A 21,139-nucleotide genomic window follows, 5' to 3' on the forward strand; every position below is an offset into this window, starting at 1 on the left:
CGACCACCACCAATAGTGATTGCGCTGCATGGTTTGAATCCACTGTGGCAAAGGGGCTCTAATGCGACGGCCTGCGCGTAGGGATCTCCAAATGTCTTTGTGGCTATAAGCATGGAAAGCTCGAGTAATGGAAACAACCGCATCCAAATAACCCCCTGCCCATGAGTCCATGAAAGTGGGTGGTCTTTGCATATCCTGTAGACCTTGTTGCACATCTTTGGTGTGAGATGTCCAGAGTTTATATCCACAAAAGAACAACGTACAGTACTGGCGTACGGCAGCCTGCCGTATATGGCGGGAAATAATATACGCATGTGCACTTCCACGTCCATACGTCGAGGCCACACAGAAGGAACGACGTACCTCGTATGTGTGTACCCGCAAAAGCAATCCCCTGTCCAGAGAATAATCATTCTGGTGGCACGAATGAACCCACAGTCCTTCAGGGAGGACTAGATCTGCGTGTGCAAGGATAAGTGATACGGGGCATGTGTCCTCAAGCAACGTGAACCAAGTGTCAGCCGTCGGCGGGGAAGGGTATGTCAGCCAGGTGCGATGTGGCGATACACCCAGGTCGAAGTCCCCCCAGATGAAGTCAGACAGGTCCACCTCGTTGTCCAGTACGATGCACGTGTAGCAGTAACCGGGAGCGTCGTCGAGGCGACAAGCGATACCCGTGGGCTCGCCTCTAACCAGGCACAAGTGCGGGGTCGCAGGGCTTGACCCTGATTACTCCGTGGGTTCGACATAGCCTGCAACAAATCTTCACATACAATACAGAAAACAGGCAATAGACCAGTAGACACAAATACCAACACATTACTTAAGCATATGTACAGAAAGGTTTGTGTGTAGTCAGTCTGAATTCAGTCACAATTAGGGCCACCACCAATAATGGTTGTGGTGTCTCACGTACACCCAACGTGGCAACGGTGCCTTAATCCGCCGTTTATTATTCAGTGAATACCAAATGTCAGAGAACGCTTGGGAGTAACATGTTCTTGGAAGGATCGCCACTACTTCCGAGTCTCTATGTGTTTGTAAGCACTGAGCCAGCCAAGCTGGCTGCGGGTGTAGACGCGCTAGGGCTGCTTGTGCCCCATTAGTGTGAGTAGTCCACAGCTGGTAACCACAAAAGAAAAGAGTGTAATACTGTTGGACAACGCGTTGCTGCACATAGTGTGATATGAGGTACGCATGCTTAGTTTTAGGGCCATACAGTGATGCAACGGAAATGCACCGGCGGAGTTCGTAGGCGTGAACCCGCAGGATGAGTCTGTCCATAAGCTGGTAGTCCATGTCAGGTTGATGCATGGCCACCCATGATCCTTCTTCGAGCATAATGTCTGCATGTGAGAGTATCAGTGGGATAGGCCGTGAGTCCTCCTCCAGAGTGATCCACTGAGTGTGTGATCCAAGGGGGGGATACGATCGCCACGTCTGCTGGGGCTCTTTTTCAAACCTGAGATATAGCCACCACCGGTAGGCAGACAGGGATACTTTCCTACCTAACCTTCTACAAGAAGAGCAACAGGCCAGGTGTGGGGCGTTTTCGTCATTATATCTATGAAAGCGATACGCCAGACCCTCAGAATCAGGTTCAAGGCAGGCACACATCTGATGTCGTTGCACTGGCTGGCGGCACTGGGGACGCCGGAATGGGAGGCACTCCATAAGTCTGTACACAACACTTACAAACACACACACAGGGACACAGACAAACATGGACACACACCAATATGTTACAGTCCTGTATATGTGCAGCTAGTTCCAGTCCAAATCAATATTGTTCTTGTCCAGCAGCGGGAATGTGTCTGGATCCAATTCCATCATCTGCATTTGCATATATTGTCCAAAGAGAGAGTGGACTGTTTTGTCAATCAAAGTGCGTAGAAGAGGTATTCCGCAGCAAGCAACACAGGCTATAACTAATAATACTGTAAAAATTATCATGCCTACACGCATTAATCCTGCCATCCAATCTCCCGAGAGTAACCACTTATACCAGGTTGGATCTGGTGCGCCCGAGTTCTGGACCATCTGGTCTCGGGCTGCTTTCATCTGGGTAAGCAATGTGGATAGTGGTCCCATAGGGCCCGTGTGTAGGGGGATTACGGCACAACAGTCAGTACCGATCATTTCACACACTCACTGTTCTGGCCCTCGCATTTGAGCTATAGCAAAGCGGTTCTCCACTGTCATCAGCGTTGTGGCATGTAATTGTTCTGAGATGAGTCCCAAGGCGGCAATTGTATGAATGATAAAGCGCTGCTGATTATACCATATGTAGTTTATCCACTTCATATTTCTGTGTACTTGCACGTGCGGTAACAGGACAGTCCATGCCATCGAGGTCGCGTCAGATAGGGCTCTATGCTTCTCTGGAACATCCACAGGCTCTCATCTCCAGTCAATGTAAATATCAGGGTCTGCTGACCAGGCAGGGAGCGCGGAAGCGTTACTGGGCTGTAGATATTTTGAGACGTCACGTGTAGATCGTGAGTTATGGGTGTGTGCTTGAGTCAAAAGGTGGTCTAGGAGGGAGTTATTTAAGGCCATCACTGTGAGATGTCCCTCTAGCACAACTGGAGCACACAGTCCATGCCACATTCGGGGAAGGGTCTGAAGCGCCGTGCTCTCTGCACAGTACCAGAAGATGTCTGCCAGTGGCAACGTGCCAAATCTTAGACTAGGGACGGTCATTAGATCTGGAACGGACTTTTCACATCCATATTCTGTCGTCTTACAATGTGGAAGCACATTCACTATAGGGTGATGAACATCTAATATTCCCATGCAGGCAGTTTTAGGAATAAATCCGACATACACTGATCCCCTGGACTTAATACATAGTGGAAATTTCTGGTTAGGCCGCATCTGAACAGACATATCTGTAGGGATTGGCGAGGCTACCGGCTGATACGCACATGATCTACTTATGTTGCCCATCCATTTCGGCCCATGGGTTCTGGCTGCTGAACCCATCAGGCACAGTGCAGGACACAAATATGTATCATTATATGGACATTTATCACACTCATCCACACCTCTAGTAGGCATTACATAGGGAGTTTGATTAGACCGGTCATGGTCTAATTTGATTAGTCAAATTTGACCGGTCTAATTTGATTAGACAGGTACTGTTTGCAGCAACCTGGTGAGCGGTTTCTGTCAGCCACTGTCGATAGAGGTTTCCCTCGATGCTGTCAGCTGTGGTATTGTATTGGTTAATACTGTTCACTTTAACGTAATTCTGAAGTGTCTCGTACTCCCCCCACACCCTGGAGTGGCGGGTTTCGCATTTACTATTGCCTGAACCGCCACATTTAGCCCAAAAATCAATGCCTGCCTGACGAAACTGAACGCCAGGACTCCAGGCTGGGACGTAGACATAGACTTCATATGTTTCGAGGAATAACGTTTTCTGCAATGAGGATAAACTGAGTCCACATGGAGAATGTAATACCATAACGTATGGATTAACTTACAATGTCCAACATCGTCACCTCTGGCAGGTTGGCCATTGACAACAATGCTGGTTATTGGATCTTGGGTCGCTTCCCCTGGTCGCTTAATTCGAATCTCTACGGACAGGGTGTAGTGTGACGATGACTGGTTTTTCGCCCACTGTATCAGGTCTGATACTACTGCCGGAAAGGGACCAGTGTAGTCAAAAGAATACATCATAAAGTACAATGTATCATTCCATATTTTCCTGTGCTTGCTAGCATGGGCAAATAATCCTAGAGAGAAATGTGAATTTCAATAGCTGTCTCGGCTGATGTCCTGTCAACTCCCGCCACCATGGGATAGGAGCTCTTCCCCTGAAAAACTTTGCGTCCTCCCATAGTGGCGGAACCTGTGCCTGTACTACGTCTGAGCCGTGAACCTGATTTGGAAATGTTATAGGGCAGCGAGTCATTATGAGTGTCGTTTGATTGTGGGGTATAGGCGCGAATTTTAGCTGTAAGAATTCCAACTGCGATTGCCAGATTTAGAAGTATGCTTATCACACGTCATATAAAAGATTTGTACAGTTAGTCTGTCCTTATATTGTTTATGAGTTCCATCGAGTTTATCTAGTTTATTCTTGTTTGTGCTCTCCTTTTGGGGTGCGGCTAGTTACAACTTTAGTTCTCAAACAATATCTAATCTCTAATATCTAAATATCTAATCCCTCGCTGAGCTTGTGTAACCACTTGGGTTATCCTCAACATCTACAGGGGCAAGGATTGATGTCTCAACACTCCTTGGCAGGTGGATCTGCTGTGTGCGTGCTCTAGCTCTGGCCCGTGTTCCGGCGGCAGGGCCTGTCACTAAGTCAGGACCATAGGGATCACTATCATCCTTGTCGTCAGAATACGGAATTCTGTATTGCTTTAATTTCAACAATGTCTCCCAGTCTTTTTCTTTTCTTTTGTCGGCGGGTGACTGACCTGCCCGCTGTTGTCCTGCCTCAGACGTGGAAGGCTGTTCCCCAGTTCTTTGTTCTACGGCGAGTGGCTGTGTTTGGGGCAGTGCCCTCGTCTTTGAAGTTAAAGGTTCTTCCCCAGTGTATGAAGGGAAAGAGCTCTGAGATGGTGTGGAAGATTGTGGAGGACACTGGATTCAGTGAGCAGGTGGTAGGATTGCAGGACAAGATAACTTTTAGGATCTCTTCTGCTGCCAAATAAACAAATATGCCTGTTAGGGAGAAGTATGTCCTGAGTGAATGGTGTATGGGTGTTGAGGTAAAAGTGAAAATCTTATAGAATCTTCACATAATGAACATCATAAATATCTAACCTTCTTAATTCACCTCCAAGGATTAATAAAGTTGTTGTATTCTATTCCATCTCACATGTTTCCACCTGAAACTCCATGTTTGTGGTTAAAAATGGACATCAGTGGGCATTGTGGCCATGTTAACAGGACACATCTGTGTGGCACTGAAACAATTGTAAAAACAGTCAAGCTTGATTGAACATTTCATTCGCTAACTATCATCTCCCATACTGATGAGAACAAACAGAAAAAGTGAAGTGAAGTCTGTATGGTTTTGTGGATTTAATAACTTATACTGACTGCCACCAATAATCTGTAAGTTTCCAACTCAGGACATTTGTGTAGAAAAATTAAGAGCTAAGAAAAGATCTGCTTTTACTGCTTCTTTCCTCCTGTACTGTAGTTCTTGCCGAGCCCTTTCCAGTGGTTCTTTAGACTCCTGAATAAAGATTTGTCTGAAGACTATAACTGGTAGGAGGAGAAGAGCTAATTAGATGTACACTTATTTTGTTCAGGAGCTTAAGGTCCTCCAGGTTGACGATGTGGCTGTAATGACCATCCGACATGAAACATTTCCATCCCACATGAAGCTGTGAGCTGATCCACCCATTTTCAGATACTCTGATAACTGCCTGATCTTGACTCCAACTTTTTTCAACCTTTTCATGTCACTGGTTAAACTCACATCTAGTCAACAATGTTTGCTTGTGTTGCTGGATGTCACCAGCTCTCATTGAAATTAACAGTTTTCCAGTGGATATGTCTCTACGAGTCGATTCATATAAGTGAGCTGAGATAAATGATCCGACTCACTGACACACCGAATCGACACCAGAGCTGTGATTCAATTCAGTAGAAATGCAGTAAACAGTTTTGACCAGCAGATGCTGCTGTTTACATGATTTTCGCTTTTCTTTTTCCTGTATTTATGTTTTGTCTGATTTTTGTATATTATACCTAAATAGTAAACAATAAAGAACAGTGAAACCCACGGAGTTTCACCAACAGGCTTCTAATATATGGTGCTTTTCAAACTCAGTGTAATAATCTTACTTTCACTTTATGTTTTGAGAATAAAGTGTGAATTTCCTTGTAGTTATTTTTAACGGCTCTTATTTTGAAAAGGGTTTGCTTTTAAGCACTGGGGTCTTATTACACTTTATTATTGTCATTATTATCTTAATGATTCTATTTTTTATTTATGTTTTCTGAGTTATTTTTTGAAGGCATTTAAATATTTTGAAAATCTTTATTCTGATTAAATACAATAATCGCATCATTTAGAAAAAACAACTATTTACATTATAAATTAAATAGTTGTATTCATAAGAACAGATATTTAAATATATATAATATTTCATATCATGTTTATATTTTTTTATTTAGTAAGAATATATGAATAGAATGAATAAAGTGATATAAAGTTTATAGTTAACACACAATTTATATTTGTTTATAAATTTGTAGTTCATAAATCAGAAAAAAAGATATACAAATTTAACTTTAAAAAAATCTAAACAATAAATAACGTTTATAGATTTTAATTTTTAAAATAAACGTATTTTCTTGTCCAATCAGCTTCTCGATGTGTGACTCAGAAGACCGAAAACTCTTAACCAATCAGTTTAACGGGGGCGGGGCCAAAGTGTCCGGCGTCAAACTTCAGCTGCAGTAGAAACTTTGTACGGTTCTGATTGAAGTCGGAACTTTAATCGGTTTTGTATCGATTTGATCTGTTAATGTAACTATTTTGTATATGTGTAAAGAGATCAAAGCGAAACTACACATAGAGTCTAATTAAAGGTTAAGTAAAGTTGATCAAAGTCAGAGTTTATGACTAGTCACGTTTACTAGCACAGAACATTTAACTGTTTTCGACGAGTTGAGAGAAGTCTGGTCTGATCTGGTCTGATCTGTTCTGATCTGTATGTTGAGTTGGACACTGGATTGGACATCATGGGAGAGCAGAGAAACTCACACTGTGGGGTGAATGAGAAATGTTTCTCCAACAGTGAAGCTCAGAATGAACATGGAGTGCAGATGTTCTCAGAACCCAGTGTGGAGTCCAGGGATCAGATGGAGACCCACTTGTACAAGAGGAGATGGCTGATTGTGTTTTTGTTCAGCTCTTATTCACTTTGTAACTCCTATCAGTGGATCCAGTACGGCATCATCAACAACATTTTCATGAAGTTCTACAATGTTGACTCCTTCACCATAGACTGGATGTCCATGATCTATATGCTCACCTACATCCCACTCATCTTCCCCGTCACGTGGCTCCTGGACAAGAAGGGGCTCCGCGTGGTGGCCCTCGCGGCCACGGCCCTCAACTGCGCTGGGACATGGATCAAAGTGGCCAGCGCCAGGCCTGACCTTTTTCCAGTCACCTTTCTGGGTCAGGTGACCTGCTCCATAGCTCAGGTGTTCATCCTCGGGATGCCTTCGCGCATCGCCTCGGTGTGGTTTGGGTCCAATGAGGTTTCCACCGCATGCTCTATCGGGGTTTTTGGAAATCAGGTGTGTTAACTAAGAAATATTTTAATGATTCATTATTATATAATCTGTGATGGTTCAGCAATGAAAGTTACACTGGGATGACAAAAACGTGTTAGATTTTAGATCTGACAGATCTGATCATCTGAAGCATGTTCAGATGTTGCCTGATATATCAAAAATAATATGTTGCCTGACATGTCTAATATGATACATTTAATTCTAGCAGTAGCTTCTCATCTATGTGGGAACTTCCACCTAAAATCGGCTTTACCTGCTCCTGGAGCAGGTTCAGTGTCCATCCAGATTTCACTTCCAGTAACTGAGAGGCCTCACACTCATATACATGCTTTGGTCTGGACATAATGCCAGTGAGTTAAATGTATTTGTATTTATTGTGAGATGTATTTTAACATGACAAAGTCGATTAAGAAAAGTTCTGTTTCTCAGGAGCTAAATGTAGTTGAGGAAAGCAGAACACTTCACCAGCTTTAAGCCTCATTAAGCTTCATTAAGAAAACAGGTCACGCCGGGTTAAAGTCCACTTTCAGATCGTTCTCACAGTCAAATCTCACAGGTTCATAATTTCTCACAGTGTTAATAGACTACCAACAGTAACAGACATGAGATGATCCACCAAAGCCACCACACAAGACATATAGTAAAGATACAGTAGATATAGTACAGTCTTGGCTTCATGACACCACACTGACCTCAGCAGGGCTGTGAGCTCCTGAAGGACCATAAGTGAAGTCTGTACGATTTTATGGATTTAATAACTTTTACTGACTATAACCAATAATCTGTAAGCTCCCAACTTAGAACAGAACCTTCGTGTAGAAAAAAGAAGAGCTAACAATCTATTAAAGCTTATATACTGATATTATTGGCCTTGGGTTAGACTTCTGAACTCCCAGTTCCTGGCTCAATCGATTAGCTTTAGCTCGACATACAGACATTTGTTAAATCTGTAACCAGTGTTGTGCAGTAAGGCAGTTACTTTTGACAGTAACTAATACTCTAACGCATTACTTTTTAAATCATGTAACTCCATTACTGTTACAGTACGGTGTGTTTGGCCATTACTTTTTTAAAATTAAATCATTCAGGCTGAAGTGTAGCCTACAGTCTGACCTGTATACAGCAGACGCATTGTAGGATTGGTGGATGCCGACCTGTAAACACGAAGATGCCGCACTGTGGGCGTGTTTCCGTTTATTCAAGTACGTGCGGCAGTAACGGCGAGTCGAGGCGAGAGCAAGACGAGGTTCTCTAAGTGGAAATATGCTCGTTATTTCACTTCAGTTGAGCATAAAGACAAAAAGCTTTTAGTTAAATGTAAGCTGTGTCTTTCTGGTTCGAAGCTTCATCTACTGCCATTAACAGGAACTCCAATCTGTAGGTAGAAACTACACGCCTCAACGAAGCTAGAATCTAACCCGGAGTCGGTGGACACACTCGAAGTGAGCCAAGCCCCTCTAGGCAAACAACAGGGACTAGATTAACCGGGACTGTTATCCAGGGACAGATCAACAAACAGTGTTGTGTTTGTATAGACTGTAACCTATAAAAGGGCATTAATGGGAACATTGAAGAACGTTCTTTAAAAAAGTAGCTCATGATGGATTTGGGATCTGATCATTATCCTGCTTCGGTTTATTGACTGACTGATTCTTCCACATTTCTTTGTAATGCTTGTTGTGTCACAGATCCACAGACCCACTGATCCACAGACCCACTGATCCACAGACCCACTGATCCACAGACCCACTGACCCACTGATCCACAGACCCACTGATCCACAGACCCACTGATCCACAGACCCACTGATCCACAGACCCACTGATCCACAGACCCACTGATCCACTGATCCACAGACCCACTGATCCACCTCTAGGCAAAACCACTGTTTTTCTCATCAGATGCTACTCCATTTTCTACAGACTTCAGTAGTCCACAGGGCTTGTTCTTGAAACACAGTTTCACATTTATTGAAACTAAAACTAAAAGTATTTTTAAAAAATTTTAATGCCCATTTTATTAGTAATTTTAATCAGAATCATAAACCAGAAGCTCCCCCTTAACACTGTTTAGTGATCAGGACATTAAGAGCTTTTTATTACGATTGTTCATTATCCGGTTGATTTGTTCCTCACAGCTTGGCATCGCCATTGGATTTTTGGTTCCTCCAATCCTGGTTCCAAATGTAGAGGACTTGGACGAGCTGGCCAATCACATTCAAGTGATGTTCTACATCACAGCGGGCGTGGCCACTTTCCTCTTCATCCTGGTGCTCATTGGTAAGGAAACCGTGATGATCTGATAGTGGAACTGAGCTGAGACTCAAAACTGTCCATTCAAACAGAAATTTAATGGTCAAAGCTTCTCACTTGTGCATCTTCACGGTATTTTGCTGATGTCATAAAAAGTGAGAAGCTTTGACCTTTAAATAGAAGGAGTGTTGCGAAGAAACCTAGAGAACGATCACAAAGTTCTGAATTTCTCAGCACTGTATTCGTTCTTCTAAAGACGCAGAACAAATAGAAGGTGAGTTTACATTAAAACTAAAGCTTTGTGGTGTCGTTAATATTGGGATCCCTGATAACATCACTTAGTTTTCTACCTGCTCCTGCACGCAGATGTTGAAGCTGAGAAGAAGATTTAAGAAGCTGCACATGAATTGAATTAAAATGAAAACTAGAGGAAGGTAAATTTGACAGTAATGTGGTGTGAGATTTCTGCAGTATCTTAAAGGACATGAATAAATGATTCAGGGTTTAACTCCACAGACTGAACCACATGCAGTAATGAATCTCTGTCACGCTGATTCACTTCTGTATTTCAGTTGGAATTTTGCTGTCGTGCACATTTTGTAGCTGCTTTTAAAAACACTGTCATGTGATCACTGTGACCGACATCTGAGTGTCAGAGAGAGGGAGAAAGACCGAGGGAGAGAGAGAGGGGGAGAAATACCGAGGGAGAGAGGGAGAGAGAGACCGAGATAGAGACAGAGAGAGACAGCCAGGGAGAGAGACAGAGATAGAGAGAGAGGGAGAGAGACAGCCAGGGAGAGAGATAGAGAGAGACAGAGAGAGAGGTAGAGAGACAGAGAAAGACTTCATCACGTCACCCCTTAATTTTACTAACAGACTGTTTGACTTTGTCTCTTACTATTTGTCTGTCTGTCTCTCCCTTTATCTATCTGTCTCTCTGTCTGTCTGTCTCTGTCTCTCTCTCTCTCCGTCTTTCTCTCTTTCAGTGTTTCAGGACAGACCTTCTCTACCTCCATCTCAGTCTCAGGCTTCAGTTCGTCTGATCCCCACAGAGAGTTACTCATACTCATCCTCTATCCTTCGGCTCATTCGCAACACTCCCTTCATCCTGCTCCTCATCAGCTATGGTAACACACACACACACACACACACACACACACACAGAGTAACTGGCTGTAGTAACTTTGTTGTGTTATCATCCAGTCAGGGATCAGGATTCTCTCTCACTAACACAAACACTAAACACTGTGTTCTGCTGCGTGTTGACAAAGAAATAATGAACTAAGAAGAAAATGTGAAACAGGTTGTTATTAATGTTATTAAACACATCATTGCACCATGTAGTCAGGGTCAAAGTAGAGCTGGAGAGAAAGGGTTATAAAACACACTGTGCCAAGCACACTGTGACACTGACACACACACACACACACACACACACACACACACACAAACTCACACTCACTCACAAACTCACACACACACATGCACACACACTCACAAACTCACACACACACACATGCACACACACTCACACTCACTCACAAACTCACACATGCACACACTCACAAACTCTCTCACACACATACACACATACACACACACTCACAAACTCTCACACACATACATGCACACACACTCACACACACTCACACACATGCACACACACTCATAAACTCACACACACTCACAAACTCACACTCACTCACAAACTCACACACACACACATGCACACACACTCACAAACTCTCACACACACACACACATGCACACACTCACAAACTCTCTCACACACACATACACATGCACAGACACTGACACACACTCACAAACTCTCTCACACACACACACATGCACAGACACTGACACACACTCACAAACTCTCACACACACACACACACATGCACAGACACTGACTCACACTCACAAACTCTCTCACACACACACACACACACACACACACTCACAAACTCACACACACACACACACACTCACACACACTCACAAACTCTCACACACACTCACAAACTCTCTCACACACACACACATGCACACACACTCACACACACACAAACTCTCACACACACAAACACACAAAAATATGTTTTATTTTAAAACTAATTCCTTTCGCTAGTAGGAGCCATAATGAAGCATGTCAGTTAAAACACTCTTTATTGTTAGCTAGACATCAGCGTGTCCTACTGCGCCAAAACACTACCAACACCTTCTGACCAATCAGAGTGCAGAATTCATCAGCACTGTGGTAGTGTGTAAATGTTTGTACACTTTCAGGGTTGAACGTTGGCTGTTTTTACGCTGTTGGGACGCTGTTGAACCAGATGATCATCCAACACTACCCGGTGAGTTTTACTTCTGTTCAGACACAGATTACGATGGAAACGTGTGAGAAGCACAAGATAGTGTAATAATAATTATTATTATTATTCATAATTATTTCAATAGTACAAACATCCCACTGTATGGAGAATCTGAGCGTTTCTTATAAAACAGATTTATTTATTAGGTCAGTAAATGTATTAATTATATAATTAATTAACAGTGTTTACAGCAGAGGAACATTTGGTACATGTGACTTTAATTAAAGAATCGTCAAACGTTTTTGTCTGAATAATGTTCCAATATTAAATCTGCCACAGTCTCACTACTGGGTGGTGAGTAATAAAATATCATAACTGTGTTAGTTTGGTGTTTCCTGTCCATCATTAAGATAATCTTCTTTCTCGTGCTGGAAAAAATACTGAAATACGACTGATGAACCGCCAGAACGTCCAGAAATGTTACAGGGCAGAGACATTACAGGGCAGAGACATTACAGGGCAGAGACATTACAGGGCAGAGACATTACAGGGCAGAGACATTACAGGGCAGAAATGTTATAGGGCAGAAACATTACAGGGCAGTGTGTGTTTAAGGGTAAACATTCATTTGTTTACATCAACCTTCACCCTGTGTGCGCATGTGTTGGAGTGTGTGTGCGAGTGTGTGTGCGAGTGTGTGTGCGAGTGTGTGTGCGAGTGTGCGAGTGTGTGTGTGTGTGTGTGAGTGTGTGCGCGAGAGTGTGTGAGGGAGAGTGTGTGAGGGAGAGAGAGTGGGTGTGTGTGCATGCATGTGTATGTGGGTGTGTGCGTGCGTGTGTACATGGGTGTGTGCGTGTGAGTGTGTGCGTGTGAGTGTGTGCGTGTGAGTGTGTGCGTGAAAAAAAACCTTTGACACTTTTTCATTGTAACTTTGAACAAATGTTTTAAACTCATGGTGTCTTAAGTCTGTAACCCAGTGAGCAGCATTAATGTGTTCAGTGTTAGAGATTTAAGCACTTATGTATGTCGCTCTGGATAAGGGGTCTGTCACATGCTGTAAATGTAAATGCGTGCGTGTGTGTGTGTGAGTGTGTGTGTGTGCGTGTGAGTGTGTGCGTGTGAGTGTGTGTGTGAGTGTGTGCGTGTGAGTGTGTGCGTGAAAAAAAACCTTTGACACTTTTTCATTGTAACTTTGAACAAATGTTTTAAACTCATGGTGTCTTAAGTCTGTAACCCAGTGAGCAGCATTAATGTGTTCAGTGTTAGAGATTTAAGCTCTTATGTATGTCGCTCTGGATAAGGGGTCTGTCACATGCTGTACATGTAAATGTGTGTGTGTGTGTGTGTGTGTGTGTGTGTGTGTGCGTGTGTGCGTGCGTGTGGGGGGAGGATAGGTGAGTGCGTGCGTGTGTAGGTGGGGTGTGAGTGCGTGAATGTGTGTGTGTGTGTTGGGGGGGGTATGTGTGTGTTGTCGCGTCCGTGTGTATTACCCCTTTTCCACCAGAAAGAACCGGGTGCTGGTTCAGAGCTAGCGCTAGTGCAGGTTCAAAGTTGGTTCCCCTGGCGAACCTTCTAAGAACTGGTTTGCCTTTCCACCAGCTAGAGAGCATCACAGCGCCGAGTGTGACGTCATTGTATACGCGTCACTTTACACAGCAAAGTTAGCGCAGCAGCGACAAACACAAACACAACAACAATAGTGGAAGTTGCTTTACTGTTAATGCTCATGGCTTTGTGAACCTACATTAACACCCAAACGCGGCGAATCCGACGTGTACGTGCAGCTCCGTGTAATCTGTATAAACGGAGAAAGTACTTAACATTATTTTATCATTAACACAGAAAAATGTTAGCCTTAGCATGTAGCTACCTACTATTATATGTGCTGATAACTGATCATATTGCGGTAAAGTGACAGTGTATTAAACATTAGTATACTTAAGGTACATTATCAAAGGCGCTAACAGTAGCCCCGCCCACAGCCACTGATGCTAGCAGCTCTTGAATCTAGACCAGCGACGTTTTGGTGCACTTAAGAACCACTTTTCCTGGTTCAGAGCCGGTGCTTTGGCGGTCAAAAAATAAAGAACTGGTTCTAAATTAGGCTCCGAACCTGCACTCAAACTGCCTCTGTGGGAAAGGGGCACATGTGTGTGTGTGTTCGCATACGTATGTGGGGGGGTATGTGGGGGTGGTTTAAGTTAAATCTCCTGGTGTTTCAGGGTGAAGAGGTGAATGCTGGGAGAATCGGTCTCACCATCGTCATTGCTGGTATGATCGGCTCACTCATCTGTGGGATCTGGCTGGACAGAACCAAAACCTACAAGTAAGAATTAAAGAAACCCAGAGCTCCACACCTTCATTACAGTTCATTACACCTTCATTACAGTTCATTACACCTTCATTACAGTTCATTATACCTTCATTACATCTTCATTACAGTTCATTACACCTTCATTACAGTTCATTACACCTTCATTACAGTTCATTACAGTTCATTACACCTTCATTACAGTTCATTACACCTTCAATGCATCTTCATTACACCTTCAATGCATCTTCATTACACCTTCATTACAGTTCATTACACCTTCATTACAGTTCTTTACACCTTCAATACACCTTCATTACAGTTCATTACACCTTCCATAGATTTACACAGTTATGTGTCAGTCATGTAAACCTGATCCAAAGACACTCACGAGGACGTAAGAAAAAAGCTAATCAAAATAGAGTGAATGTACAGATTATATCTATTACTTACAACACACACACAAAACACACACACACACACAACACTGCTGTTTGGTTTAATTCTCATGTTTGTTTATTCAGCTGCTGGAGCAATGGGATCCTGGTGACTGACCTTTCACCAGCTTTCCTCATTGAACGTATTTTCTCAGCTGGTCGCTATATGATAAAAAGAGCTGAAATAAAAGACCTGAAATCTGTGTGGAAAAAAAATCAGTTCAGATTCATCACCTGGTGGTTGGTGAGGGTTCAGTGGGTGGAGCTTCAGAGCATAAGCTTTTGATGTTTGATGTTAAACTGGATGAAAGTTTATGAAGTCATTTCACACACACACACACACACACACACACACACACACACACACACACCGCATTCCATTCTTACTGATAATTTCACTCCCATGCTGTATTTCTATGGCCTGAGAGATGGTGTGTGTGTGTGTGTGTGTGTGTGTGTGTGTGTGTGTGTGTGTGTGTGTGTGTGTGTGTGTGTGTGTGATAAGACAGACTACACTGGCCGTGTATGTGATGTCTCTGGTTGGTTTAGCCGTTTATGCCTTCACGCTGGATCTCGGTCACCTGTGGCTCGTCTTCATCACCGCTGGAGCTCTCGGGTAATAAACTCCTCCTCCTCCTCACTGACCCGCCCACCTCCTTACTCATCATTTCGTTCTTTCTTTACTTTGTTTTATTGTATTATACTGTGTGTGTGTGTGTGTGTGTGTGTGTGTGTGTGTGTGTGTGTGTGTGTGTGTGTGTGTGTGTGTTTTCAGATTCTTTATGACAGGGTATCTGCCTCTGGGGTTTGAGTTTGCAGTTGAACTCACCTATCCTGAATCTGAGGGGACGTCTTCAGGCCTGCTCAACTGCTCAGCTCAGGTGTGTGTGAGTGGTTTTGGGAACGATATCTGTGTGTATATGTGTGCAGATATTTAAATGAAGTGTGTGCTCTTTGTGTGTGTGTGTGTGTGTGTGTGTGTGTGTGTGTGTGTGTGTGTGTGTGTGTGTGCTGTTGTGCGTGTGTGTGTGTGTGTGTGTGCTGGTGTGCATGCGTGTGTGTGCTGGTGTGCATGCGTGTGTGTGCTGGTGTGCGTGCGTGGGTGTGCTGGTGTGCATGCGTGTGTGTGCTGGTGTGCATGCGTGTGTGTGCTGGTGTGCGTGTGTGTGTGCTGGTGTGCGTGCGTGTGTGTGTGCTGGTGAGCGTGTGTGTGTGTGTGCGTGTGTGTGTGCTGGTGTGCGTGTGTGTGTGCTGGTGTGCGTGTGTGTGTGTGCTGGTCTACGTGCGTGTGTGTGCGCGTGCGTGTGTGTGTGTGTGTGCTGGTGTGTGTGTGCTGGTCTGCGTGCGTGTGTGTGCGCGTGCATGTGTGTGCTGGTGTGCGTGTGCGTGTGTGTGCTGGTGTGCGTGTGTGTGTGTGTGCTGGTGTGCGTGTGTGTGTGTGTATGTGTGCTGGTGTGCTGGTCTGTGTGTGCTGGTCTGTGTGTGCTGGTCTGTGTGTGCGGGTCTGCGTGTGTGCGGGTCTGCGTGTGTGCTGGTCTGCGTGTGTGCTGGTCTGCGTGTGTGTGCGGGTCTGCGTGTGTGTGTGTGTGCGTGTGTGTGTGTGCGTGCGTGTGTGCGTGCATGCGTGCGTGTGTGTGTGTGTGCTGGTGTGTGTGCTGGTCTGCGTGCGTGTGTGTGCGTGTGTGTGTGTGTGTGCTGGTCTGCGTGCGTGTGTGTGCAGGTGTTTGGGATTATTTTCACCATCTGTCAGGGGAAGATCATTTACACTTTCAGCACACTGGCAGGAAATCTGTTCCTGTGTGCATTTCTGATCATCGGGACCATTATAACAGGTATGATTTTCATACACACATGTACACACACATGCACACACACACACACATGTACACACACACACACACACACACATGTACACACACACACACACACATGTACACACACACATGTACACACACACATGTACACACACACATGTACACACACATGTACACACACACACATGTACACACACACACACATGTACACACACACACATGTACACACACACATGTACACACACACACACATGTACACACACACATGTACACACACACATGTACACACACATGCACACACACATGTACACACACACACATACACACACACATGTACACACACATACACACACATACACACACACATGTACATACACACACACATGTACACACACACACATGTACACACACATACACACACACATGTACACACACATGCACACACACATGTACACACACATGCACACACGCACACGTGGCCTAATGCTTAGAGAGTCTGACTCCTAACCCTAAGGTTGTGGGTTCGAGTCTCGGGCCGGCCACGACTGAGGTGCCCTTCAACAAGGCACCGAACCCCCCAACTGCTCCCCGGGCGCAGCAGCATAAATGGCTGCCCACTGCTCCGGGTGTGTGTTCACGGTGTGTGTGAGTGTGTGTTCACTGCTGTGTGTGTGTGAGTGTGTGTTCACTGCTGTGTGTGTGCACTTTGGATGAGTTAAACGCAGAGAACGAATTCTGAGTCTGGGTTACTGTACTTTAATCCTTTTTCTGTCCTCTTTCTGTTTCTCTTCCTTCCCTCTTCTCATTCCTCCTCATTTTCTGTGGCTCACCTTCTCATGTTCCCTCTGATTTTTTCTTGATTTGTAGGATTTATTAAGTCGGAGCTCCGCAGGCAGAATGCAAATCAGCTACACAAGACGTCTGTAAGTAAACAGCAGGTGACGGCTAGAGTGGGAGATTAACTGTGTCTGTGTCCTGAAGCTTTGTCTACTATTTCTGTGTTTTCATTGCTAACTACTCGTGTGTGTGTGTTTGTGTGGATGTGTGTGGATAGGTGTGTGTGTGTGCGTGTGTGTATATGTGTGTATATGTGTGTGTGTGTGTGTGTTTGTGTGGATAGATGTGTTTGTGTGCGTGAGTGTGTGTTTGTTTGTGTGGATGTGTGTGTGTGTGTGTGTGTGTGTATATGTGTGTGTGTTTGTGTGGATAGATGTGTTTGTGTGTGTTTGAGTGTGTGTGTGTGTGTGTGTGTGTGTGTGTGTGTGTGTGTGTGTGTGTGTGTGTGTGTGTGTGTGTGTGTGTTTGAGTGTGTGTGAGTGTTTGTGTGTGTGTTTGTGTGTGTGTTTGTGTGTCTCTGTGTGTCTGTGTGTGTGTGTGTGTGTGTTTTTCTGCCACCTCATGTCACCCTTTATCACTCTTCCTGCTTTATCTGTGTGTTAGTTGTACTGAATCACGCTTGTCACATGAAGCTTCATGTCCATTTCACTCCCCTTCACCCCCCTCACACTCCCCACCACCTCCCCCTCAGGCTGCAGTCGTTCTGGATTACGGTGCTACGACTCCGATTAACTACTGATCAATTAATCACCTTTCAGCACACGTAAGCACAGGTATGCTAAATCGCGCTAACACTCCATCACGCTACATCACGCCACCGCTTCATGCTAGCATGCTCTCATGCTAAAACACAGTGACAGCATCATTTCCTAGCCAACTGAGAGTGATTTCCTCAAACAGGACTTATTCTTATTTCCACGTCTCTCTCGTCTCAGAGCAACGTTCCTCTTTATATGATTCATGTCCTTTATTCTTTAGATATTAAGTGTGTGTTATATTTCCTACAGTCTGCTAGTCAGAATCCAGCCTTCTCGCTTCTCTGCTGCAGTCCAGGCGTGTCCTGCTTTCTCAAAAAATCTCATTACGTTGAGTCTTTGGCCTGGGAGAGCATCCAGCCTCTGAACAGCAGGGTCCTATATTTAAAGGCAGGGTCTCCGATTTTTGAGAAATGCTTCAGAAAACTGAGTCAGGCCGAATAATAAACAAAAACAAAACAAACGTGTAGCCAATGAGCAGAAAGGGGCGGGGCTTGTCGATATCTGCGGAGAGAGTGTTCAGTGCGCATATGTGACAATAGCAGAAAGTGGTTTTAACATCGACATGGAGGATAAAAACAAAGAAAGAAGAAGAAGAACAGAGAAAGAGAAGAAAGACTTATGATAAGGACAAGAAGTAGGACGTGTTAATATAGGATCAGCTTTCCAGCGCTGGAGAGAACTGAAGGAGCAGGAAGTTGGCCACATATTCACAGGTTGGAGTTTCCCGAGTCAATAACTCCTGAGCTAAACGCTGTTACTACACAAATAACACCTCTTTTCTATCGTAGTAATGTAGAGAGGCAGCTACAACCGCGTTTTGTGTAGTAACAGCGTTTAGCTCAGGAGTTATCGACTCGGGAAACTCCGACCTGTGAATATGTGGCCGACTTTACTTAAGACGCCGAGGCGCTTTTTTCCTTCTCGATAGGTGAGTAACGTTGGTTTTGCTTTGTTACACAGAACTAATATATGCCTTTGTCCTTTACATCATTATGCTTGTGTGGCATTTTTGCTTGTTTGTTTATCTACAATCGTATTGTTCTTCCCTTCAGCTATGATAAAGACACGTTTCTTTCTGTTAGTCGGATACAGGGGTGGGACCCGTTTGGGTTAGGGGTGTGTTTGTTTTGGTGATTTTATATGTCGACATTGGCTTTCAAACATCGGAGACCCCACCTTTAACAGTGAATGAAAACTTGTTAGTAATTTTTTGATGTGTCTGAGGAATAATCCCCACTTCACCACACTCTGAGCTGTAGCTTTAATGTTCCTTCATGTCATTAAAGCTGTTTTTTATTCACTTGTGTTTGCTCTCCGAAGTATGAATTGTTTAAAGAATACGTCCTGCTTAAAGAAATCACTGCATCACTTTATCGCTTAGCAACCAATCAAACAACAGTGATGCTTCTGCTCGGTTTAAATAAAGCGTATTATATATGTTTAAGAAAAAGTCAGGTGAATGTTATTAATGAAAAAAAGTGAATCTGAAGAAAGTGTGAAAACAATGATATGATGTTCTTCATAAACTAAACACACACACACACACACACACACACAGAGAGAGAGAGCACGATCTATAGGCTGTGTCCCAAAATACATACTACACTATAAAAAGGATAAATGTATATTTCAGATTCTAGCCTTTTGTCTTTACGTGTGTGTGTGTGTGTGTGTGTATTTTTTCAGGTAAAATCAAATGGATCACATGTGAATTCTATTGCTGTAGGACCAGCTACAAGAATGTAACCCCACTCCCCCCCCCCCCAACACACACACATGTTCATTTTTGTGTTCAAGCAGTATTTTTATTTATTGTCCAAATTTTCATGTTTATATTCAAATGTCTGAGTCCACTGTGGGTGTGTCCCAATCCACACACCCTAATTCACTATACAGTCCACATAAACACCATCAGTCCAATCTGGACGTGTCCCAGACCTCATCACTATGCCCCAGTTGGTCTCAGACATTTAGACGTCTCTGTTTAACACTGATATTATTTCATGTTCCTGCTGTGATCAAATGAAGGTGAAAAGAGTGTAAAACACTTTATTTCTGACTTGCACTTTAATCACTGTGTCCAAAAATATTTCCAACGTCTGAAGTCATCACAAGGAGAAGCGTGTTGCTCCGTACGGTGGTGTTTAATCCACTAGACTTGCGTATTCGCCTTAAGTGGAATTTTTTAACTAAATTATTAATAAGAGGTTCACATTTCAAAATGTACAAAATGACTGGAATTAAACTCTATTATTTCTAACAGGAGTATTTAAATCTTTCAAAATCTGATCAACAGTTTTATTAACCGTATAAACATCACCCCTACTCCCTAACCCCTGACCCCTACTCCCTAACCCCAGCTCCCTAACCCCTACTCCGTAACTGCTAACCCCTACCCCTAACCCCCACTCCCTAACCCCCACTCCCTAACCCCTACTCCGTAACTGCTAACCCCTACCCCTAACCCCCACTCCCTAACCCCTACTCCCTAATGCCTACTTTCTAACCCCTACTCTCTAACCCCCACCCCTACTCCCTAACCCCTACTCCCTAAACCCTACTCCCTAACTCCTAACCCCTACTCCCTAACCCCTACTCCCTAACCCACACCCCCTAATCAAAACATTTTATAAACATTTCTGTTGTAAAGTGATTTAAATAACTGGAATAAATGTGAATGTTTTTGTAACCAAAAAAAAGGTTTATTTTCTGTAACTTTTCTACTTGAAAATTTGCCATTTGTAAAATAATTATGTTTCAGTGTGTGATAATTATCTAAAGAAATGTTTTTTGGTTTTTAAAAATCATGTTTTTAAACATTTTTACTGATGTAATTTCATTAAAAAAATGAATAAAGGGTTTAAATTCCAACCCAAACTGGTTTATGAACACATTCAGCGTTCTGTTCGTCCGCAGCTTTTTATTCTTTATTACAATTTATTACCTTTTACTCAGTTCACCTGGACATGCTCAGGTTCAGCTGCTGGAACAGTTTGACTTATTTCACAATAAGAAAGAGAAGTCAATTTTTTTTACTAGTCTAATTAAAACAATTTCAAAACTTAAAAATAGTGAACTATTTTTAGAAATAAATTTAAAAATTGTATTTATTTTCAATAATTGTGTGTGTGTGT

General features: G+C 43.5%; 1 protein-coding gene across 2 annotated transcripts; it reads left to right on the top strand.

The window, feature by feature from the left end:
- The first annotated feature begins 6,397 nt into the window (after window positions 1-6,397).
- flvcr2b (FLVCR heme transporter 2b) lies at window positions 6,398-21,074 on the top strand. Of its 2 annotated transcripts, XM_027160541.2 has the most exons (11): window positions 6,399-7,284; window positions 9,419-9,560; window positions 10,520-10,660; window positions 11,823-11,890; window positions 14,071-14,174; window positions 15,102-15,212; window positions 15,372-15,477; window positions 16,317-16,428; window positions 17,278-17,333; window positions 17,939-18,020; window positions 19,692-21,074. In XM_027160541.2, the coding sequence occupies exons 1-10, from the start codon at window positions 6,721-6,723 to the stop codon at window positions 17,984-17,986; spliced, it is 1,452 nt and encodes a 483-aa protein (XP_027016342.2). In that variant the 5' UTR covers window positions 6,399-6,720; the 3' UTR covers window positions 17,987-18,020; window positions 19,692-21,074. The 2 variants fall into 2 exon arrangements, with proteins under 2 accessions (XP_047674946.1, XP_027016342.2); XM_047818990.1 differs by lacking the exon at window positions 17,939-18,020 and having other exon boundaries at window positions 6,398-7,284.
- The last annotated feature ends 65 nt before the right edge of the window (window positions 21,075-21,139 follow it).

The sequence above is a fragment of the Tachysurus fulvidraco genome, chromosome 9, assembly GCF_022655615.1.
Source record: "Tachysurus fulvidraco isolate hzauxx_2018 chromosome 9, HZAU_PFXX_2.0, whole genome shotgun sequence".
Classification (NCBI taxonomy): Eukaryota; Metazoa; Chordata; class Actinopteri; order Siluriformes; family Bagridae; genus Tachysurus; species Tachysurus fulvidraco.